Source organism: Zosterops lateralis, assembly GCF_965231275.1.
Source record: "Zosterops lateralis genome assembly, chromosome: 3".
NCBI classification, from domain to species: domain Eukaryota; kingdom Metazoa; phylum Chordata; class Aves; order Passeriformes; family Zosteropidae; genus Zosterops; species Zosterops lateralis.
In genome coordinates, this window is record NC_139764.1 from 6,902,477 (window position 1) to 6,927,419 (window position 24,943).

Genomic DNA, 24,943 nt, shown 5'->3' on the forward strand with positions numbered 1-24,943 from the left:
TATTTTTAATTTGCTGTCTCTTTTAAAAATTGTATTTCAGAGGGCTGTAACTCCACGCCTTCCGTCCCTTTCATTATGCACACTGTTCACTGTTGTGAAAACTTTTTTTCCAAGTAGTTAATAATGAAGAAATCCTTCAAGTGTAATACTGTTAACCTGAACACAGAGGGAGGTGAAGCTCATGACCTGAAAAGTAGTAGCTTCCGAGTGGGTTTCTTATCAGTGCACTGCAGAGGTGCAGCATAATTTTGAAGTAGTTTTTCAACTTCATTCATGAATAAGACCAGTATTTTTCATAGTTAAGTTATGTATGAAAAAGTGGGTATTTTATTATTTCCTTTTTTCTTAGCTTTTAAAAGCTTGATACACGTAGCGTTGGATCAAGGCACACACAAGACTGGCCAAAGGGCGTACAAAGCACTTTGGTTTTTTAGTTGAAGAAACAGAATGATTATTGCAACAAAGAGTGGCTTGGGGTTTTAACATGAAATAGCTCATAGTTCAGCAGGAAGGCAGAAAGAAACATGTTACCTTACAGATTTACCAAGGAATTTCTGGGTAACTGTGACAGTAATGGGCAGTATTCCTGACTGTAACAGCAGTACACTGAACACAGACTCGTATATGCTTCAGAATAGCTGCATTCCCCATTTGTCTGCTCACCTTTGGGACCACAGTTTCTGAGACCTTGCTTTTGTTGCCTTGGGTTTTGTCCTGCTCTCTCTTTTTTTTTTGTGAAACTGCACTTTCAGCCCTTTTTCTTTTCAAAGCAGTTTCAAAGTGTTGTCTCTGTCTTCCTGCCCTTGTCTCCCAAATGCCTGTGAGCATCCATCACTATTTTCTCTGTAATATACAGACCACTGATTCTGATAACCAAAAATCTATTCCTAAACTGTATCTACCCCCTCGGTTGTAGAGTTTACCACTTTTTTTTTTTTTTATAATTCCTTGTTAGGAATTTTATTTTACTTTCCTCTAAGGACTAGGGTTTTTTTAACACTTGTCAAAAGCTTCAGTCTCATGCATGTCATCAATTTGATTATTATAATTTAAATTGGATTTTACCACTGTTGAATGGATATATCCAGACAGCTGATAATGCCCATTACTACACGCATTTTTGTTTATTGAATATTGTTGTGGTTTACAGATTTAATAGACCCAACACTGGAAGTTCTGTGAGTTTTTGTAACCACTTTTTGATCTTCCTGATTTGCCAGGTTCAACATTATTTTATTGATACCAAAGTGAAAAATGGTCTGTGCTTACACTTACAAGGATCTCAGATGAATGTTCTGACTGCTCAACACGGCAAGAAAATTCACTTTCACAGTCAACAAGTCATCTTACTCAGTAGAACACAAAAGTTAAATGGTCTGTAACTTCAATATTAGCAAGGAAAATACAGTACAAATTACTAAAAAGTACTAAAATATAGAATTGTGGTCAGGTATCCCCACTACATAATCGCAGCAGTAGCCTGAAATTTGAAACTTTTAATAAAAAGTTCTTAAATATAAATTATATGGCAAATGTACAGTACATTGCTTTGTCAGTCTTTTAATCCAGTGTTTTGCAGTAGAACAGCAACTGTTAAGTCAGTCTTTTCTTGTTTTCTTTAAAAAACAAAACATACCCAAAAACCCCAACAAAACCCAAACCAGTCTTTCACGTCCCTCAGTATCATGAGTGTGAATGATCTGAATCTGGAATACCACTGTCTCTGTAGCTCCTGTTACTACTGCTTTCACTGTGGCTGTTCTTGTACAGATTCATGCCGTTAGGTGGGAAAATGGTGTGTATTACAAACTCCTCCTTGGACACTTGGTCACCGGTGATTGGTATCATCTGGAAAGAAGTCTCCCTGATTTCCAGGATGGAGTTATCCTTCTTGGTTCCCGCTTCGGCGTAGTCGTCTTTCCTCCGGCGTCCCTTGCTGTAGGTGCAGTTCCGGGAGAACAGGGACCCGTTTCTGTGGACGTACCAGCAGACCAGGGCCAGCAGCCCGATGGCCACCAGCGCCACCGCGCCGCCGATGATGGCGGCCAAGGGCAGGCTGGGGTTTTTGTAAGGTTCTTTCTCCTGCTCCCGGTTGAGGGTGGTGGTGGGGTTGTACATCTTGAGCGGTGCCGTCTCGGTCTCGATGCACTCGGGCGTTTCGTCGGAGAGATAGATGTTGCTGGTTTCCATGGGAACCATGCACACACGGTACGGCGACTCCGGCTCGAGGGCCGTCAGCAAATAGTCGTTCCTGTCGCCTGTGACTATCGTTTCAGTTATAGATCCAAAAGCAGGGCTGTGACCCATCTTGAGCCAGCTCAGTCTCAAAGCAGTCATTGGTAGTGCAACTTTCCAGGAGATGTGAATAGTCTCTGTGCTTACGGATTTCACAAATATCGTAATGATTTTGCGTACCGGGCTGGCCGTGGTTCTGTAGTTTTTATTCAGGTTGGGGGTCTTGATGTCGGGTTGTTTGGTCACAGAAACAGGCCAGTGTCCCTGGGCAGGGTACAATGTGTTTGGTACTGCAGTAGTGATTTGGATGGTGCTTATCATGCTCTCGTCCTTGCAGTCAAACAGCTCTGCGCTGAGGTCTTTGATAGCCATCCCACGCACTTTTTCTGGTGCCTGACACATCAGCCCACGTACGTTCACTTTTAAAGGCAACGACTGTAACCAGTCACGTACCCATTTCATTTTGCACCCGCAGTGCCAAGGGTTGTTGCGAAGAAAAAGTTGAGTGATGTTGTCCAGGTCATCAAAGACACCCTGAGGTAAATTGCTGAGATTGTTATTGGACATGTCTAGCCTATACAGTTGCCGTAAGTAAGAGAAAGCATTGGGGGGCACACGGTTGATGTGGTTTTCTTGGAGATAAAGCTTCCTTAGGTTTGTTCCCGGCAAATTCACCGGCGCAGCTGTGAGTGAATTGCGGACCAATGACAATTCTGTAAGATTGACTAGATTCATGAAGACTTTGTCTCCTAATCCGTGATTATTTAGAAGATTTCCATCTAAAACAAGGCGTTTTAGATTTGTAAGGTCTTGAAGGGACAGCTCAGAAATTGTGGAAATACGATTATCATCCAAGCGTAGCTCTTCTATAGTTTTAGGCAAACCCCAGGGAATGGTGCTAAGGTGATTTCGAGAGAGGAAAAGAAGTCTCAGATAGATGTTGTCCCGGAAAGCTCCATCCTCGATGCTAACGGCAGAAACAGAATTATCATCCAAATGCAGTTCTTCCAGATAAGGAATTTTTGAGAGTGAATCATAAGTAATGGTCCTTATATTGTTCTCCTGCAAATGCAGTTCCTTAATATACTTAGGGAGGTTAGTGGGGAATTCATCTAGGCTGTTGCGGTATAAATATATTCTTTCCACCCTAAGCAAGTTCTTCAGTTCTGAAGGAATCCCAGCATTATTTATTTGATTGTTCTGAAGGAAGAGGGTAGTTGCATCCTCTGGGATTCCTGTAGGAATAGACGTCAAATCGCGATCATTACAATATATGAAACCCATATCACAGCGACATACTGAAGGGCATGGTTTGGCACTAACAGAATAAGGTGCCATGTCAAGTAACAGCCCTATTTTAGTCCAAACTAGGAAGATGCTCCAGGTAACACTAATCATGGTCAGGAATGATGAGATTTCTATACAGTTCTGATCTTCAACAATCTAAAAAAACCAAACAAACAAAATTATCCAGATCATCATTGAAGAAACCGCAATTAAAAAAAAATCAACATTACAGAAGACATCTGAAACACACATCAAACCAAAATTCAAGTGCGTGGATGCATTTTACTCTCTTTTCCTTACATCGATAATTCTACTACTTGTACTAATTCAATTAACTTAATAGGTTATTCTGCATAGTGATTGAAAATAATATAATCAAGTATGCCTCATCTGTGAATTATTTTGCTTAAACAACAAGATCCTCTTTCTAAGGATTCCTTCACATTTCATGTGTACCGACAATCTTTGTTCACAGATACCAGATAAGTACAAAACTGAAGTCACACCAGAGTTCAAGTAAATCATTCTATATCTGAAAGATAAGAAGTAATTCCTAAGCCAGCTAACTTCCTCAGGAGCCCTTAAGTGAACTATAAAACCCTTACCAAACCCACAAGTCTAGTGGTAGCTATTTCAGAAGTTAAAAAAAAAAAAAAAGCCCTAAAGGCAAAGCATAAAATGCAGACAAAAGAGTGAAGGCCAGTAAAGACTTTTTTTCCCAAGTCTTTCCCAGTGCTCAACTTCACAGTGTGTAACTTGAAAAACACTCTGGACTATTTTGCTTGGTTTTCAAACTTAAGTGAGTGTTCACAAAAGGTGGATTTTAAAACTGGCCAGGTAACTGGTAGAGCTATGGCTTTCTAGTTCACTGGATGAAACACTTCATTACATGCTTAATTTCATGTTTAAATATTTGTCCTTCTCAAAAGTCGTCTTACTAAGCAGCACACTCCTAAGAGTCTATTTGGCAGGTTTAACCACATTTTCCCACCTTATTAGCAGCATAGTATAAATTAACTCTTGAGACTGAGATTCTACTTTGCATTGGTAGTATGTTTGTACACTGAGCTTAGGTAATTAGCATTTTTATAGCTTTTAAGACAACATAATTCAATTACCATTGTAATTAGGGTTGTGAGAACTCCTGCAAGATGACCTATGCATTAAGCAGTGTCATGACCTTTTCTCTTATGGGTTCACGTATTAATTGAACTTTATTCTCAGAGGCATGAAAAGGAAAATAAATTAATATTGATCCTACCGTATTTCAAGGTACGAGTAAATTTTGTGCTTGAGGGTATCCAGTAAAGGGATGTGGTTCTGCCCAGTCACTCTTACAGTTTACTCCATAAAGCAGTGTTTTCTGGATGGTGTTTACTCAGATGGTCCTTGGTGGTGGTGTGTGTTTCCTGGCTCCTGGCACGATACTCAATGAGCATTCCAACCAAGATTTATCATGGTACATAAGCACACCAGGCCCCAGCGTAGAAAAGCTTCAGCTTCCTTCTATTTTTGTCCTGGTGTAAAGTCTGTGAATGAAGAGCCTCTTTTGTTTGGTTTTAATGCCTTTAGCAGAAATTACTTTCTTTGTAACTCTTACAAACTCTTGTGTGCAGCGCAGTGGTCAGAGGAGGGAACTTTAGTGCCGCGTGATAGAAACCATTCATTATGCTGAGGGGCTCCAAGGATTGCAGCCTCTTCAGGAGGTCAGGAAAGGGATGCTTCTTCCTATCCACAATTATCCAAGTATGACCTTTGTACAGTAGCTACATCCTGATACATCCACACCTCTTTCAGAGAACCATCTTCCAACCAGCTCTCACTTTTTAACGCTCCTTCCAAATTTGTAATGCAGGAAAGAATTCCTCCTGTGCTGCAAGAATGCAAGTTACTTTACCACAGAAACATCAGGCAATTCAGATGGTTTTCTTCATTATAAAAAACCCTCACAAAAATATGATTTCCGTCCCAGAAAATTCCCCTCTGAAAGCTTTCCTTGAACTCTTAATGTCCTGCAAAAGTAAAAACAAAGAAATTGGAATTAAAACCACTACTTTCAAGAGTTGCATCCCCTGTACATGAGTAGCACACCTTGTTTCCCCAGAGCATTGGTATTTCAGCAAAATCCACAGAGCTCTTTCAAAAAAATGTTTTGCTGTGTAGTTTCATGTTACTGCACTTTTGCTGTAACTGTATTTTCACTTGTTTCAGTAGCAAAATAAAGGCAGAGAGTAATAAAATATTTGTAAATTATGTTTTTCATCTGATGTCAAATGCCAGTGTTACCTCCTTGGAGGAGGCCAAAATGGTTGCTTGCTTTGTGTTCCTGGTAAATAGAGATAGATGATGATCTTCTGGTTTTAAGTGTAAAGGGAGCTAATTACTGTTCACTAGTTACTGGGTGAGAGGGAAGGTGTTTTTGCCAAAATATTATAGGAATATTTCCCATTTGCAGCATGTTGATTCTGAGCTAGGGACTAGCCAGGCATCTGTGTCAGCTTTCTGGCAATACATAGGTGGGCTTAGTCTGTGCAATTTCTAAAAAGAAGAAAAATATTACATCTTTTGTTTGTATTTCTTACAGAACACTAATTCTTTTTGAAACAGCATTTTTAACTCGGGCTTCATATCACTACTGCATAAAGGATCCAGTGAGATACCAAGCCCCCTGAGAGCTTGTACTGGCATGTCTGAAATAAAAGTGCTTAAATCTGAAATTAAACAAATCCTTAATGTCTACTTGCTTTTGTCCAAGGGACTGAGCATGATCCTTGGAACCAAAATGCTTGGCAGGAGCAGTGTGCTGAGTAATGCTTGCTTCCTGGGAGCAAAACTAGAGCAGCTTCTGGTCCTCCGAAAAATACTTGACCTAAACACAAATGCTCTCTGTTTTAAAATTGTCTTTTGCAATTTGTAGCAGGTCTATTATGAAACAGACCAGTCAGGCTCCTTACAGCAACACAGAATATGCAGTGATGCATTTAAATAGATACAAATTGTGCTGCTCTTTTTTATAGAAAAATGTTAACCATTAAAAAAACAAAGCCCAAAGCCCCCCATTTGAGAGATGTTGTGACTACCCAGTGAGGGAGGGGAAAAGACTCTTCTCTCCTGCTGCTGCTTTCGTGCTCCTCTGAGCTTTGTTTTCAGCATCTTGTTTTCAGCAGTTGTCCAGTGAAAAAAAAAGAACTCAAAATGAGAGACCTCAACTGTGGCATAAAAAAAGAATTTTTATGTATGCTTTTTTTAAGGCAAAAACTCAATCTGTGTGGCCACATTTTAGAATAAATGGGAATGCATGTTTATTTGTAACTTATGTAATTTGGGAAAATTATATAATCCTTATGAAATGGAGCAAAAAAAAAGAAGCTCTGTATTCTTGCAGTGTCTAGTTTTCTTGCTCTGTATTACTCAAGTGTTTGGGGAAAGAAGCCCAGGCCCTATTCCTAAAACTTGGAAATAAACAGCAACTTAACAGCTGTGGGAAAAAAAAATGGTGTCTCTTAGGAACTAATGTGAAGTTGTGATAGAAGGTATTTTCTGGAAGAGTATGGTGAAATAGGAATATAAATTCCTTTAATAGGCCTTTGAAGGCTACAATAACTTTTAAGTACTTAAAATCATAAATTTTCTTTAGAACTCTGAGCTGTAAAAAAACTTGTTAGTATTAAGCAAAAGGTTGGCTCTAGCATATGCATACATTACATAGGTCTGTGCACACACAAAGTTCATTTGTTTTACCTTTCTAGCACATAAACTGTTTCCACTGTGCTTCATTTGATAGTCATCTCTTCATTTATTGCCACTATTACAATAGCAGTAATGTGTAGGATTAAAATGAAAGCACTAAAGCTCATTAAGTTCCTGGAATTTTTTTTTTATCCCTTCTCTCAAAATTACATGAAAACAAGAGCAAAGAGAAAGAAAAGGTCTCTTTGGAGAAGACGACACTGTTTCAAAAATGTGGATTAAGACTATACCCCCCACTCCCTTTTCTATACTTAGAATAGTTTTCTTCAGGTTCTGATTGTTTGATATCTCGCACTTCCCTTTTATATCTCAAGCTATAGCTGAAAACAATGTTTTTGCATATCAAAGGCTCCAGTGATCTGTCTACAGAGAAGAAGGGAATCCTGCTGCCATGCTCCAACTTTCCCCTTCTTGAGCTGTCTCTAAATATTCCCTGACACCAAGTCATTATAGCTGATCTGGCAGGATGAAAAGTGACCCCCACTGGTACAGACACTGTGTCCAGGTTTCTGCAGCATCAGATGGGGAGGCTTCATGGACACATGGTTTTGAAAGGAGCCATTATTTCTGAGCAGACCAGATTTTAGAAAGCTCTGTGCTCAAATTAATTTTTAAATGTAAAAAATCACTCCTCGTTTTTTTTGGTAACAAAAGTAACGTTGGAGAAAACTGAACAGCAGCCTTTTTTGCTCTTTATTCCTAGCTGAATGTTTTCCTGAACTTTTTAACCATGAACCACATGGTTAAATTAGTTTTCCTGGGACTGTGTAAGCAAGTGAATTATTAGAGATAGCAGGAACCTGTGGGCCTTGCATGTGAACTTATCTCTGTGGTACAGCTAAGGGGACATCTCATTTTAAAATATTCAACATAAGTTGAGCTATACAAAAAAAAAAAGTACCTAAGAAGAACATTGTATTTACTCTAAAGTATGGAGTCCAGCTGTACTGTAGGCAGGCAATGGCTTAACAAAATAAATTGGTTTGGTATATTTGAAAAGTTGGGATTTTTTTTCTAAAAACAGTGTCAAAGATTTCTTTCCAAGCTGTGATAAAATGTGAATAAAAACAAGACCTGCCTCACTTGAGGTCACACAATGCTTATTTGAATTTCTAATCTACCTCTGTGTTCTCCAGCAGGAACTCTGGTAGCTCAGTGGCTTCTTTCTTACCATCAAAGTAACAGAGGAAAGGGAAACTACTTGACATTTTTAGGTTGTAGAAGACAAAACTATTACTCAAAGCCACTACTAGAATATACATACTTGATAAGCCAATTTGCTTAATTAGTGTACTTGTATTCCAGAATTAGCTCTGTATTTGTTTAGATTCTGAAACAGACCAGAAACACAAAACGTGCTTATTTTTTAAAATACTTGCAAAGTCCATCTACTGCTTATAATGTCAGTTGTGCTTACAAAGGTCATGCTGGCAGCTTAAATAGCTTCACCAACTTTTTTTTTTCTTTTAAAAAAAGTTCCACAGTGCTAATCTAGCCTTAAAACAATGTCCACGCTTTGTTGTCTTTAAGTGTATTACTCAGGGTTAGTTGATAGTGACAGCAAAATGCTTTCTAAGCACCCTGTCTAGGAGCTGCAATTTCCACGATCATCATATTTCAGGAAGGTGCCCCAGTCTTTTGTTTGGTGCTAGGCAGGCAGAAGGTCCTCTAGCTGTCTTTCCAAGGGGTAAAAAATGCAGAGGAGTTTGTTAAAGTGAGATTGAGCCCTTCAGTCAGGCTGTGTCACTGCATGTTGGTGAGATTTTTTTTGTTGCTTTTTTTTGTTGTAGGTTTCATTTACTTGCAGAAAACTTGCTCCCACTTCTTGTGCAGCAGGAATAATACTGCTTGTGTCTTATTAAGTCGAACTCAAGTGTCCTAAAAAATGCAAATTTTTATGTGATCTTCCCTCAAATGCAAGTAAATCTGACTTAGAAATGAATTCTGAGTAAAAGCTTGACTCCATGCCTAAGATCAGCCAAACCTGTATTTGCTGTAGGGGATGGAAATGAACTTCAAGTGGTTCTCTTGTGAAGTTTACTTCTAAAATCTTTCCTAGTTTTGAAAATGCTGGGTTGAAAAGACCCAGACTATTACTCTATTCCTTCTCACTCTCTTGTTTTGACTACTCTGCTGCAGGAAAGGTTGCATGTTAAGAAAACACTTTGAGGGGGAGTATTTTTTTTGCAATGGATTTCAGTTTTGCGTTTTAGTGCTCTTTGAGTTTAGCCAATTATGGCTTCTCAGTTTTCTTTTGAGAGCTGCTGCTGAGGTAACTTGTCTGGGCATTAAATAAAAGAATAGAGAACAAATGCTGCCGTTGTTTCAAGGGGAAAAAAATCTATTTTTCCCCTTTTGACAAGTTTAGGTAGAATTATACCTGATATGGAGTTTCTGGCACAAAACTCCCGACATGTAAAAACATTACTTAAACACTAGATAAAGTTTCAGTAGTTTTATTTCTTTCCTTTTTAAAGCAGCTTTTTGCTCATCTCCTGCTTTACTAAGTTTTGCTCCTCAAAAAATTAGGAAAAATGTGAAGCTGTAAGAATGTTTGGATTCTTACAGCTCGTGAAAGGCAGGAGAGAGTCAGTGATGCCATAAGAAATGTACTGAACACTTCTCAAGATTCCTGCCCCAAGTGGTATTTGTCTGCTTATTAAAAATAAATGTGAGCAATCACTTATTAATTCTTCCGTGCATTCCTGTGCTTTGAAGTGATTAAGGAAAAAAAACTCAAGAGGTAACTAGCCATTAGCATCCCTGCTTCCTGCTGCAAGGAGACAAAGATGGCCATCTCCCAACTCAAGCCACTTCAAATAACTGCAACTGCAAAGTTTGCAAACTCTAGCAATTGCTTGGATTAGTCACCATTGCCTTGCACAATATCTGACAACTTTTAGCTACTGGTGACAGAGGGGGGAAAAAAACAAACCAAAACAAGCGCCAAAAACCCCAAGCCAGAAACTCGTCTTTATTTTGTTCTTGCTGTAAAAATGTATCCACTTTACTTCTGGAGATCAAAGCTCGCTGTGAGTTTACTACAGAGTTTTTTGCCCACTGGGGGGTGGTACATGCTACAAAACCTGTGCTTTTAAGAGCCACAAGTCAGATGTTTTTTGCTGCTGTCCAGTTTTCTCTGCTTTAATTACAACAAAGCCTCCTGTTGAGAAAAACAGAGGCAGCCTGCAAAGGAGGGAGTTATAAAAAATAAAATAAATCACTCTTCTAGAGAGTTCACAGAATTTCCCATGCTGATTATTTGCAGTGTTTATCTGGTTGTTCTCCAGTTAAAATGGTATAAGTGCACAAAAAAAAAAAAAAAAAAAAAAAAAAAAAAAAAAAAAAAAAAAAAAAAAAAAAAAAAAAAAATAGAGAGAGGAGAGAATTAGCAATTTAAATATATGCCAAGGGCTGTCACTGTTTCTGGTATACAGGAGGAGCACAGAAGACAGGAAAAAATACAGCTTTTAATAGTGATTAAATGTGGATGGAAAAATAAAAAAGCTTGATAGCAGCATGAAGTAGGATTAGAATAAACTCAGGGTATTTTAAGATAATTGGCTTTCTGTAAGCCCAGGTATAGCTTTTGTTTATGAAATATTTGAAACCCTATCTTAAACAGAGCTGTATTGTATGGTTTTGGAATAAATTAAAGGCAACTTGAAGGTGGGTTTTCTTTTGTGGGAGGGAAAGGCACTGAAACCTCTTGAGTATGACCTAATGTGTGTCATATATTGACAAGGAAAACCCACACTGATCTTTCTGTTTTATAGCAAATAATTCTTTCCTTCATACACTTGAATTGACAAATGCATTTCTCAGTCTAATTCAAAGAAATGTTCATTAAGATGCCATATCCCCAGGCAACAGATGGTGAGCATAACTGATGCTTCTATCTTTTTGGGCAGTATATTTTAGACAAGGAAATTGGGGTCAGGATAATGAACTGTTTTTTTTAAAGTCTGAACATTTTCAGCCTCTTTGTACACTTTTTCTTTGTAGAAATGATTTACATGGAAATGCAAAACGTGAATCTTCTTATTTCATAGAGGCAAAGAGAAAATGCATTCAGTTAACGTGCAGGGCTAAGATTTAATTGTGAAGTAATTCTGCATTTTGGTGTGAATCTGGTGTAGAAAATACTCCCCTGTACTCTTGTTAACTGCCCAGAATTGATCCCTTGCAGGAGGGAAGCGACTTGCCTTGAGCCCAAATGAATAACCCGTCGGTAACAGCATTCCATGAATTAGTTAATTACACACAGTCGTCCTCGCGTTTGCAACACTCCTTGCAACTTTGCCTGGATGTGCCAGGGTTGAGCTCAAACCCCTTTGCGGTCAGGGAGATTAAAATTGAGGCGACCTCAAAGAGCAGGACTGAGCCAGAAAGGCAGCTGTCTGTGCAAGAGCTGAGCTTTTATTCACCAAGGGGATGAGCTTGGAAACTAAGCAGGAATAAAAAAAAAAAAAAAGAAAAAGAAAAAAAGGAACCAGCCAACCAACCCCAAAATCAGAAAGCTGTGCCTGGGATCTGTGAGCTGTGGCAGACGCTGGGAAAGCGGGACCACTACGTTGGGAAATGCAGGAATACTCGGGCTTTGCCTGATCTACTAAGTTGCAGCTCCTAATTGCGTTTGAGGAAAAAGGTGAAAACAAAAGATTCCGGCACATCCCAGCAGTCGTGAAACGATTTTTTTAGGGTCAGAATCACGTAGAGATGAGGTGTGCAACGAAGTACGTGGTGAATTATTTATTTGCAGGCCATCTATAAATTAATTAGCTGCGCCTGTACAAGGGCAGACAATCACTTAATAATACACTGAAAACGGCCGAAAAGTTGATCAGAACTAGGCGAGGACCTATGGAATGGCTGGAGGATTATGAGCCAGCTCTTCTTCCCAAAGAAAGTGGGGCGTCGGGGCGGGAATGTGGGCCTGTTGCATTCTTTCCGTGCGACCATTTTGTTGCCCATCTTCTCTCGCCCGCAGACTTTGTGGTGCGGGGGGCAGCGCTGCGCAGGGGCGCGAACGCATCGCCTCGGCTTTTTTTTTTTTTTTTTTTTTTTTTTTTTTTTTTGGTAATGGATGCAGCAAGAAGGGATGGATGGATGGAGGGGAGGGGGAAGTTTCCCAACCGCGGCGGCGATGCGGGGGTAGGGACAGGAGCACCCCCCCACTATCCGCGTTCCGACAAACCAACGCGCGGCCGGCGGGGGCTCCGTGCGGGTCTGCGGGTCCCCCGGGCCGCTCTCCGCCCCCGCTCGGCGCTGCCTCCTCCTTCTCCTCCCGGGGCCGGGGCAGCGCGGGCACCGCACGGCAGCGCTCCAGATGTGCGGGCTGAGCCCTCCGCGCACCCCGCCGGGAGGGATGGAGGGCGGGCTGGCTTCTCCCCCGCCGCAGCGCCGTGCCCGCAACCCGGCGCTGGGGAGCGCGTCCAAACTTCCCTCCACCCCCTCCTCTGCATCCCCCGACCCGCGCAAGTGCCGCGGAGGGGAGCGAGCGCTTGTCCCGCGCTTACCTGCGGAGAGGCGGGCAGGGGTGGCGGTGGCGGTGCCGGCCGTGGCCGTGGCGGAGCAGTGCGGAGCGGAGCGGAGGGGGCGCGGTGCCGGTGCCGGGTGCGCTGTCGCGGGGCGGCCGCGGACGGAGCTCGGCGCGCGCCCCTGAAGTCGCGGCGGCAGCGGCGGAGCCGCGGGGGCGGGGCCGGACGTCACGGGGGGCGGGGCCGGGCCGGGGGCGGGGCGGGGCGCGAGGCCTCCGCTAGGGGGCGCAGCCGGCGGCGCCACGGCCCCTCACGCTGGGGGGGATGTGAGGGGAGGAGGACGTGGCGCCTCAGACACGCTCGGGGGGCTTTTAAAATGATCTCTTTACCCTTTTTTTCCCTCCTCTCGTGGGAGAGAAGCCTTAGTGCCGCTGGTAGCCTTGCCGGGAGCGCGGTGGCTCCCCTCGATCCCGCAGTTCATCCCTCAGTTCATCCCCCAGTGCCCGGTTTTGGGCTGGGCAGGTGATCCCGGTTCCCTGGTTTTGGGTCCAAGGACCAGGACAGGCCGCGAGTTTCACGAAGGGGCTAAACCCCCCCTCTGTTTAAGCCACAAATCAATCAATATATTAATTCCCTCAGTCCCAGTCCCCGCACGGCTGCGAGCGCCGTCACTCCCCTGCCGCCTCCCTGGCTGTGGGGCATTGGTGCGAGGCATTGCAGGCTACGGCACCTCGGGAGGATTGGAGGGCTTTCCCGAGCCGATGCCCTTTGGAATCATCCAGTACACACCAAGTGCCTGTTTCCTGCCCCACCCGGGACGGCGCTCGCCGGGAGATCCCTTCTCGTGCCCGGCGGGACTGAGATTGAGCGGGATTGGGGTCTGGCTAGGCTACACTCCTTAGGGATTTCTCCTGAAGTTTCTGCCTTCAAGCGCAACCGAAAATATATGATAGTTAAAGGGCAAACTAGAAAACATCTTCTCCAGACTTTTTTTTATAAAAAACAGTTTCCTTTACCTGTAGCTTACAAGCACACAAGTAGCGTTGGTTTTGGCAGATGTGGTGGATGTTTCTCTTGTTTTATTTTTAAAATTTTCCATCAAAAAGAGTGTCTTTCCCAGCAGACAGCTGCTGCCTTCACGAACATCCTGTTCTCTTCATTAGCCATGCACTAGTGCCTTGGGCACCTCCTGCAGGGTTTTGACCACCGTGTTCTCCAGCGCAGAGCCAATGTCTGGGGGAAGGCAGACTCCCGAAAACTCTCTCCACCCATCCCAGTTATCCTCCAGTTGCACTTTTTGCTGGTATCAGAAGCTCCATTGATTTCAAAGAGGGTTTGACTTCTGTCAGTCCTATGGAAACTGCCACATAGGTGCACCTTCTGCTTGAATAAAGTTTGAATGCTTCAATAGCTGTTGATGTCTTTTCTCAAAAACAAAGCCAGACAGAAGTGTCAAACCTCATCCTTTTTCAATAGGTTTTTAATAAATTTTGGGATCTGCTTGATGGATTTGATACTTAGATGTATGAGATGTTATATACATGCTATATTTATTCTACTAATTAAAAAAAATGTGGATTGATTTTCCTTGATAAGGAAGGAAAAGGATTTTTTTGCTGTCACTTCAATTCCAATCTTTCCCTGAGGAGAGTAAAAACTAATAATAAATTGACTTCAGGTTAAGGTGTAATTGTCTGTATTGATAAGTCCTGGCAGTGAGCTGTGCCCTAACCAGCTCAGAATAATCAGCTGTATTGCATATACATCTTAATGCGCATCAGGCACATTATAGGCATATGGATACATATGTATATGTATTATATGAACAGTGATACATCTGGTACTACAGCATGCCCCTGTCTCATTCTGTGAGACAGAACAGTGAGTTGTGGAAATGCTAAGAGTTTGGAAATGTTGCAGCTATCCTGTTGATTTTTTTTTAAACTGAGATTCTTTTGAGATTATAGTGGTATTTTTCAAAAGCATTGTGTATTTGGTATTTCTCATGCCTGACTTAGCTGTATTAGTTAACAGATTCCAGGGTTATGTTGCTGTGCCATGTTGCTAAGCCTTAACACAGATCTGTGGGATGCTTATAAAAGATGTATATGGTACTCATCCAGCTATCTCTCAGCTCAATTCGGAGGCTGGCCCAGTGCTTGTGGCACTGGTTAGAAATTACAGTATATATTCCTAGAGAATTCCAAAGGGCATGTGAAAAATAATTAGATTTTACCAGGTCACAACTGCTCTGGAGTACCGAAAGGTCTTTAATGTGCTGTCGCAAGCAGATTTTTAACTGTATTCTTTTATGTAAACTCCATAAATATACTTCTTAAGAACATGGGTAGCCTTTAAAATACACTCCACAAAAAACCTCTTGTACATGGAGATCTTGACCATATTCTCCATCTTTTTCTTAAAATGTAGGAATTCAATGTGTCTTCAATTCCAGGAGAATGGAGAAGTTGTCTTAATAAGGATGGAGTTACTCATATGTTGGGAATAAAACTATGAATATTTAACACTGGCATGCCAAAGACTTGGAATATAATGAGAGATTTTAATTGAATCTCTTAGTTAAAATAGTGTTTTACCTGTATTTTGTTTATAGAATTAATTCATGCTCATGACACTGAGATTAAAGTTCTTGTCAGACCTACAGGGAAATTACCTTTCGGAAGACACGGTAATCTTGTTAATGCTTCATGGGCTGAGAGGGTTTAAAAGGTGTGGGATGGGGAATTCAGAGTACTCACACTTCATAATGCCTTTCACAGAATTTCACTGCAAGTTTATAACAGGCTCTTGTAAGGTGCTATTAGGTCAGTGTGGTAATGATGGTGCCTTTTTCTTATTTTTTTTTTTTCCTGGGCATCCTGATGGCGTGATAAGAATTGAAGTTCTGGGAACTCCCTCAGCCAAGGGTTGACCTGAATGACCCTCCCTGTGACTTGACAGGCTTTTTGGATATACTTTGTCCTGCTGTAGATCAGGTTCCAGTCATATACATTTCCAGGCAGGACATTTATGAAATATTGAGAAATCAAACACCTTGACTGGGAATTGGATCTGAGATCACTCATCCTCAGTGAAGGAGAAGACTGTCTGTCTTCAAGGATCAAAACTGAACCCTTGCTTTGCTGAGCATCTCAAGGACAGATTTCTGTCAGATAGAGCTGAGAGTGATCATTTGGTATTCAATGGAATAAACTGAAATGAATGTTAGTGGGCTTTAGCTTCAGGCTTTTATGAGGTTATATTGATTTTCCAAAGCAAGCTGTCCCAAATCCAAGTTAGGCACAGGCTGATTTGTAGGGACATGTAAGGAAAGAGGATACTATGATATATGAACTTCAGTGTGATACACGTTCTGTAAGGTTTCCTGATATTCACTAAGTAGAGTTTCTCAGCAAATACATATTGCATTTTTAATTAGACTTTAGTCTTTAAATGATCGGAACCATTTCAGGATTAGAATCCAGTTCTGGATATATTCCTTCCAAGTACAAATGTCTGTCAAATTCAGCTTTCAGGATTGTTTATGTACATAGAGCACCTTGTCAAAGTTGGTGCAGCAGCTCTGTATCAAATGCAACAAAAATGGGAGTGTAGTCATGCAAGACAATCCACAGCAGAGCTAGAAAGGTATGAAGAGTCTAAAACTAAATACTCATTTAAAATTAGGTGGGCTCCAGTGTATTTCTTTCTCCCCCCCCCCGCCGAGGAATGTGAGCGATAATAGTTGTAATTGTGGTTATTTTGTCTCTCTGTAAAGGCCAGGAGGTTAGACCACTGCACCTGTATTTTCTGCCATTCCTCTCTCTTCTCTCCATGCCTTCCCCCCATTCTTCTTTCCAGCTCTCCTAAACAGCTCCAGGGAAAAGCCCTGTCAACTCAGAAACACCCATGATGCAATCACATCTGTATTTTCCCTAAGGCAAATAAACAGCTTTGCTTGTGAGATCATGTGCTATGGATAGCAAAATTAAGTAACTTAAAAGAGTACTTGAAATTGCAAAGCCTTTTAGTAAGGTATTTATTTTTTGTTATTTACAGGACATACCGCAATGGGTAAAGAAAGCTGACTACATAAAGTCCATTCCAGGAAAGTTTGCTCCCAATGCTTCAAGTTGATATTTGTATTTAAAAAGCAATTTCCTCTATTTGTTAGATGTCAAACCATGAAGCCACCATGACAACATTTTTAGAAGAAGCAGTGCTAACTCCTTCTCAGCTATGAAGAACATGGAGTTTTTCCTTGCTTACTTGACAAAGTAAGCGATGCTGTCAGAACAGAATAGACTTTTCTTTCACTTGATGTGGCTTTGAAAGTGTGTTAAAGGGAGGAAAAATAGTGTTCCTCCAAAACAACCTTGAAAACCTTAACCGAGATTGTTAGTAATGCCTAGTGTGTGTGAGGAAGGATCCTGTGAAGGAAAAAACCTGCTGTTCTGCCCTCAGGGTAGTTCTGCATTTGCAAATTCGCATTTTTATCGATGAGGCCTACACTGAGCTGAACAAAGTGGTAAATGCGTTTTTACACCTGCCTCTATAAAAAGGGTTCCAGTAGTACAGAAATACATTAAAAAAAAAAAAAAAAAAAACAAAACAAAAAACACAACAAAAACAGAACCAAAAAACCCAGCCTGAAACCTTCTGAAATGGCAGGAAGAAAAAAATCTGTAGCAATTTTGGTCTTGGGCTCTTTCTTGGAGCTTTGTTTGCTGCTTATGCAACAGTTGTCCAGAGCCAACCTTCGAGGATGGACATGTAAGCGAGGCAGGGGTGATTTGGGGCTTGTTAAAAAGGGGCTTGGGGTGGATGACTCCTTTCTGTCCGTGTTCCTGTTTTGCCTGTTAATGTTGGAACTCATTGTTGCTCCTGCTGTTGAGTATCTAAACTGGCCAGACAATCAGTTGGGCAAAATTCATGTTTCTTGTTATATTTTTGTATGCAGTTGTCATAAATCTCAGTTCTTCAAAGGATTATTCTGAAAGCTTGAAAGTCACATGCTTTCTCTCAAGCCTATTTGCAGGCCATGAAAATAGTTCTTCTGGTCTTTTCTCTTTGTTTTTACTTCCTGATAGCCCCAGAGGATTTTCCGCCTTTGTCTTTCCTCTCTCCGTACTCAGCCTTCCTCTGCCAGGCTTTCTGCATACGCCCTGCCTCTCGCCCAGCTCCTCTCCTCCTCCTGCAGTGCCCAACAGTTGTTTCTCCACACATCAACCCACATGGGAACATTCACATTCCAGCTTTTTGTGCATTGATCTTATGCCGGGAGAAGCTGCCTCTGCTGAACTCTTTTTTTCTCACTCGTTGTCCTTCTTTGGCCCCTTTTACATGTTAGAGAGTTTCCTATTTTCTTTCCTCCTCCTATTAGTTGAGCAGTTTCACTTAGGTCTAATCTGGTAAAATTACAGTGGCCAAGTTTTCTGCACTTGTATAATGTATGAGTTCCCCAGTTTGAATATTTAGCATTCTTGGTAAACTCAAAGCAAGTGTATGGGGATACAGTGCTGCTGAAGGCATTAGGTGGTGATCTGTAATCTCTACAAAAATGTACACCCCCTGCTTTGCAGGCAAATCAAATCAAAGCATTAGCACACTATTTTGGCCAAATGCACCGCCCTAGTTGTTTGTGTCTAGTCTGTGTTAACATCCAGCAATGAGCCGGAGTCTGTGCCTTTGCTGATTTGCTTGTGTAATACCTGGGTTGGAAATTACGAAAGACTGTGCCAGCGTTGAATATATGAATAACTCAAAAGTGTTTATTCTCAGGAAGGACTAAGTTTACATTGTCTGAGCAGATTTATTTAGTCGTGAGCGGGGGTTATTATTCTGTCTTCTTCTGTTCAGTGAGAGAGGCTGTTTCAGGAATGGCTTTGCACAACAGCAGTTAATGGGGGGTTGGCAGAAAGCTATAGGGTCATATATGGGTTGATATGGTCATTAAAAGTGAGTTAACAGGAATTTTGAAATTTCCCTGGCCATGAGAAATGTCGTGGTGAAATTCTGACTCAGGAAAAGGACACACATGCAGAAGCTTTATCTTAGTTGAGAAGACAAGTAAGTTTTGTACAAGGCCCAACCCCACCAGCACCATCTGTGTGAATTGGTGTGGGCGCTGGCGTGTTTTCAGCATCTGCTGGCTGAATGTGCTGTGGAATGATCCTTGAAGCTAAACAGGAAAAAAAATAGTTGTAAAGCATATGTGTGTGTTCTTTCACATTTCCTTTCCTAGTAGTGCATTATTAATGGTGATCTTACTTTTTACCCATGAAATTTTGTTTAGAATTTACCTCAAATGCAAAGGAGATCTCATTCCTAAAGCACTGGCATGCTCAGCCGAGGCATCCTATTTCCTCTGAGTCTCAGAAGCACATTCGTGTTGGAGGTTTTCCCAGGTATTCCTAGAGCAATCCCTCTTCAGTTTTCACCCAGTTCCAACACCTGGAATGACTGGGGACACTGAGGAGTGAGAGAAGCTCTCCCCTAGCAGGTGTCTGCCCACAACTTGCTGTAAACAGGGAAGTGAGGAGAAGGCCTGAGACCTGAGAATTACTTTGAGCAGGTGATGGACATGCATTATTTAGTGGGTATGGCTTGCTGCTACTGAGGATGAAGTTCATTGAAGTGGTAAGAGGCTGAATTTTCATGGGAATAGGAATCTGAAATTCATTTTATCTGGAGCAGTGTTCCTCATTTTCTCATTTTCTTTTTTTTTTTTTTTTTTTCCCTTCCTTAATCCATCTTTAATCTCCTTCCTCAAAGGTTTTATTCTTTGGCCTTTGGTGAACACACACTAATTGCTGCTGCCAATCCTAAGGCCTTGGGAGAAGTGTTGGGAGCCCTAAAGAGAAGTAACCTGTAGGAACCCATAAGAGACCTTCAGCTCTGTGACTCAGGAAAACAAAGGTGTTTTGGCTGACCTCGGGATGGATGTAGCTGTGCGTGATGTGCAGCACGTAAGAGTTGACTTGCCTGAGACAGTGACAACAGCAGCTTTGTTAGAGAAGAACAGAGTCTGACTCTTTCTTTGATTTCATTGTTTCTCCTCTCACCTTACAAGTAAGAAAACCAAAGTCCTGCCTTTCACAGACACAGCTGAGCGTGTTTTGGTCACCCCTAAGAGTGGTCTACACTGCAGTAGCTTTGTATCCAATTCATAGGTGGGGAAGAAGATTTTCAAAGCTGCTTTACCATCACTCTTCTACCTGCTTCTCCACCTAAACCCCACTGCTCTTCACTGGAGGCTTGTGACATGGATACCAGAGGCGTCATGTCCATTCTCTTTGGTAAAAAACATCAAAGACAGCTCTGCCAGGACAGCAGGGTAAGCACCAGGCCTGTAGCACAGTCATTACAGTGCAAGTGATGCCATGGGATAGAGAGATCAGTGATGCACACTCTTGAGTGGTTTGGCTATTTATTTCTTTGCTTGGTACTCTAGATGGGTTTTAAAACCAGAATATAAATCTATTTCTAATCTTCAGGTATTTTGACAAAAACTCGGTGGTGCAAAACTCAGTTTTGCACATTGCTGTGAAAGCAAAAGCTACGTGGTGGTGGTATTGACAGGGCTAGCTGGACCCATGATCTGAATCAAATGTGGTGTGTCTGTAGTCCTAATTAAAGCATTACTGTATCTCTCTCCACATAAGCAGGCTTTCAGATACAGTAGAATGCGTGAGAACTATTTAATTACCACTTATTGACAAAGCAAAAATAAAATCTTCATTTGAATGGGAGAAGCAGACAGAGTCCCTCATTAAAACTGGAGTAGTTCTTGACCTTAGCAATGATTCTTTAAAATCATGCATTTCTGAAACCCTCAGCAGCCCAAACTAGCACATAATTTATAGGTTTTGTTCACCTGATATGTAATTGTGTCTTTGGGTAGATTAAAAACCATGCAAGATGCTTGTTACAACAGCAATATAGTTTTGTACATAAAACCTCAAACCTTTTGCAAATAAATTGACCATAGTACCCCCTGAGATGCAAAGTACGATTTTTGAAGGTGATGCTTGAAACATCTGCTTTTGTAGTTATAATGCACTGAAACCAGAAGTTTGCCTTGCAAATGCCAGCAGATGCAACACCCAAACTCCAAGAGAAGCTCAGGAAGAGCTGTTAACAGCTGCACTGGGAAATTACCTTCATATTTAAATATGAATGCATCTAAAAATAGCCCCAGTGAGAAATGAAAACTCCATTTGTTGTTAGCCTGCCTAGTATTTGTCTTTATTTCTAGTTGATGTTATTTTACGTTATTATTCGTGGATATAACAAAGCCTATTTCATTTCTTCTTGATCATTTTTCCCAGGGGTTGTAGAGAGGTTCTGATTGCAATTGTAAATTCTTTAGCGAACAAGTTGTGATTGCTATGGATTGTTCAGCCACAATCATTTTGAGCCTGTGCTGGGTCAGCTCTGTGCTCTCTGTGCTCTGTGCACACAGTGGAGCCTAGAAGCACAAAACAGAAGGGATTCAGGTTATCGAGTTCAGATCCTCAATACTCCAGGCAAGAGCATCTAAAAATGGCTTTGCGCAGTGCATCTGGTTGGCTGCTGCTGCAGAGGGCAGCCCCATCTCCGCTTTTGCATCAGCTTGTGTTTAGCCAGGCCTTTAGTCAGCTCAGCTGCCAGAAATGCAGACTTCCTCCCAGAATGAAATACATTTTGCTGGTGCTGCTTTTCCATACAGCTCATGATGGAGCCAGACAAGTGCTGGTGCCTTGGGACCATCCTCTTCCACTGTGCTTTGGTTGTTGGGTCCATTGTGCCGCACTGTGGAGCTGAAGTTGGCTTCTGTGGTCAGCTTTAACTGGACTGCAGGTATGCTTTTCAGAGAGGTGAAAAGTCAAGTTTTAAGTCTCATTAGGTGCTCTATTTAGTCTCCATGGATTTAATGGAAACTTTCATGTGTGCATGGAACGGGTTCAAGTCAAATCCATCCACTCGAGCAGATGAGCCAGCTCTGACTGACAGTCAGTCACACTGCACATCACAGATTGCTGCTGGCTCACTTTCACTTATTTGTTTATTTACTTCACCGTTCTGAGCTGCCTGCAAAACAACTGCAAAGCCCTGCTGCCTGCTAGTTATGGTTTTCCAACCACCGTTGCTGTTCAAAACTGACTTCAGCCCTGCATCTGTGAACTTCTGCCTCAGAGGTCTCGTACAGGCTTGTTCTTAGTAAACGTACGAGTCTGGCATATGCAGCTGTCAGATTTCTTACGGTTTATGTCGCCTGTCATATTACTACAAAAACATTTTCTTCTTTGCTTTTCAATTTCTGAAACGAAAAAAAAAATAAAAATACTCATCTCTTTCTGTAACCTGTAATTCTACATCTGCTGTATTTTTAATAACAATAGATGCCGTAACATGCTGGGGCTGTTACTGTGGAATTACTTTGTTGTTTTCCCGATGGTCTAAGGATTTTAATATGTTGGCCAAATGCCTCATTGAAAGGATTGTGGTATTGGCATGAGAAACTGGCACTTCCATCAAATTGTGTGGCAGCTGTTCATTTTGTCATGACTGTAGCAACCCTTTGCTCTCGCAATGTGGTGCTTGCGTTACTTAAGGTTTCAAGTAGAAACGATCTCATGTAACTATTGATGAAATGTGCAGAGCTTATTCTGGGAGTCCCTGAGCAGTGGGTGCTGCCAAAGGCAGGGCAGGAGCTCTTCACTCTTGTGACCAGTGACTCGAGGAAATGGAATGAAGCTGAGTCAGGGGAGGTTTGGGCTGAATATCAGAAGGGGTTTTTTTACCCACAGGGTGGGTGTGCACTGAACAGGCTCCCGGGGAAGTGGTCACAGCACCAAGCCTGGCAGAGGTCCAGAAGCATTTGCACAATGCTCTTTAAGGCACATGGTGGGATTCTTAGGATGTGCTGTGCAGGGCCAGGAGCTGGACTCGGTGATCCTGATGGGTCCCTTCCAACTCAACATGTTCTGTGATTCTATGATTATTAATCCTATGTAGCCAGCTCTGAAATCTACCTGCCTTCTCACCCTGGGGTGGTTTGGGTTCAGTCCCTTCTTAGAGACGAACCATTAGCTGCTTTTGCAGTGACTGCTGGGAAAGCATCACTGTACCTCTGTAACCCCAGGAATGCTGTGCAGAAACACAGGGAATGTCATTTTGCCCTTTGCTATGGCACCCCAATCTGTAGAATGCTGTGTACTAGGAAAATACATTTACATAAGCTGGGCCAGAGAGCCCAGGAGGACGTGGCAGGGATTTGCATTTTCATTTTGGCGAGCAAACACGTTGCTGTGTTGTGTTTGTAGCAAAAGGCAGAGGTAGCTGGGAATGAAGGCAGCCGTGGCAGCCAAAGCAGGAGACATTTACCAGAGGAACGATGAGGCATCGCTGTAACAGGCACTGACCTGTTGCTGGCCTGTGAAAGGTTGTACCTTTCCTCTTTGAAGCTCTACAAGTTTAATAGTTTTAACCCAAAGGCTTTCAAATTCTGTTGGATATCCTTATAATACCATAGATAGCTTTGCATACGTGTTTTTTATTTCATCTCGTGGCAGTGATATGCTGCTTGGATTATGGCATCTTTTTGAAATTGCTAATTAAGATTCCTTTAAAGTTTTTGGATTTGCAGGCTGAGCTGTCTCCTGTATTGTTTCAAAAGTGGGTGTTATAAATTTTGTAGGCATTAGTGTGTTGTTTAGAAAACAGATGTTATTTGATATCTTCAAGTCATCTGACTTTCTCTGGGTAAGAGGGAGAGCACTGCAGACAAAAGGGATTTTAAAACCTGTGCTCTCAATTTGTGTGTCCTGTGGCCTGCCAGCTCTTTTACCTTTTTCTGGCTTAGTCATCCATCTAGTTAGTGGTGAGTCTGCTTTAATGTAGGCACTTGAGGCCTGTGTTTTGGGTCTGTTATTTGAAGTGGAGTTCATAGCATTTTAAATTTTAAAACCATTACTTTGTAATTGTATATTGTAGTGATCTGCAGCAGAGAAAACAAATTGGTTAGTACAGGAGTAAATAATCTCCTAGAATAAGGAAAAAAACCCACGTGAAGAATGAAGGAAATGTTTTATGTCTTCTAAAACTTTTTTTATAATCAATTGTGACTGCTTTTCTCTCTGTCTGTGCTCTGCACACACATGCACATACATATTTTCCTAACATTACAAATGTTTCTGATCAGAGCAGCTAGTTGCAGGCACAAATGCTGTTAGGAAAATATCAGTCCTAGAAACAGCAGCTATTGAAAGATTAGAAGTGACTGAAAACAAAATCTTGTAGAAGAATTTCTAATGTAATTGTAACATAATTTGTTGCTGCTTTTGCTCTGCTATGGCATGATTAAGTACTGAATTTGAATCAGCTTTTAAAAGAAAATGCTTAGTTTCATTTCACAGCACAACTGGCAACTAAATAAAAGTTCAGACTGGATTTTTTTTTTTTTTGCAGCCCTCTTTTCACAGAGAAAGAAAAATGTACATAAGATCTTTTGTATTTTGCAGAGAGGAAGTGTAGCACAATAGGCCGTTGGGGGAAAGCAATTCCGATAATCAGTTTTCAGTACTCCTTATTACAACTGGTCAGGACTGAGGTTTAATTAAATTTTAGGGATAAAGGACAATAGAGTGTGCTAAGGATGGCGAGTCAGCTTAAACTTAGAATTTCCTGGCTTTAATCCATTTCTGTGCCAACTCAGTCGTACTTCAACGTATGACTTCAAATGGGATTCTCTTGTATAGAAAGTAATAACTGTTGAGGTTTTAGAAGTTTTCCAGGGTCTCTTTTGACTTCCAGAGTAATTATTCGTTCATGTGTGGGTAATGGGAGTGTGGCACCTGGGAATGCCCCCCTTCTGTGGCAAGTTTCAGCGCTGTGGGTTCATGCAGTAAGTTGCCAAGTTTGTTGGTTTGTCGCTGTTTTTAAAACAACGCAAAATAGAGTGATTTCAAAAGATTGTCTATTAACAGCAAATGTGTTTTGACTTTTAAATGGTTTGTATCAAGTTGAGAGGAGATGAAAATACCCTGGTGTGCTGTTATGACATTTAGAGTGACCTTCTGTATAATGGGGACCAAATAACCTCTTGACACTATTTTTTGGTGTCACAGCTGTCACAGGCACAGCTTCAAAAGGCATCCTGACTTCCAAGGTGAAGAGTCTGCTGCATATCTTAAATCTGAACTGTTGCA

At 41.6% G+C, this 24,943-nt stretch overlaps 2 protein-coding genes across 9 annotated transcripts in view; one reads left to right on the forward strand and one right to left on the reverse strand.

Annotated features, from left to right (window-relative positions):
• The window catches only part of MACROD2 (mono-ADP ribosylhydrolase 2), an 866,413-nt gene that overhangs the window by 95,431 nt on the left and 746,039 nt on the right, over positions 1-24,943 (forward strand). The gene's annotated exons all lie outside the window — the stretch shown is intronic.
• FLRT3 (fibronectin leucine rich transmembrane protein 3) lies at positions 354-12,893 on the reverse strand. Its single transcript, XM_083857828.1, has 3 exons — positions 12,792-12,893; positions 4,784-5,534; positions 354-3,678 (listed from the first exon to the last, which is right to left on the reverse strand). Exon 3 carries the CDS (start codon positions 3,631-3,633, stop codon positions 1,684-1,686), a length of 1,950 nt encoding a protein of 649 aa, XP_083713954.1. The 5' UTR covers positions 3,634-3,678; positions 4,784-5,534; positions 12,792-12,893; the 3' UTR covers positions 354-1,683.

Coding starts and splice junctions, on each gene's coding strand:
- FLRT3 (XM_083857828.1), bottom strand. CDS start 3,633: ATGATTAGTGTTACCTGGAGCATCTTCCTAGTTTGGACTAAAATAGGG.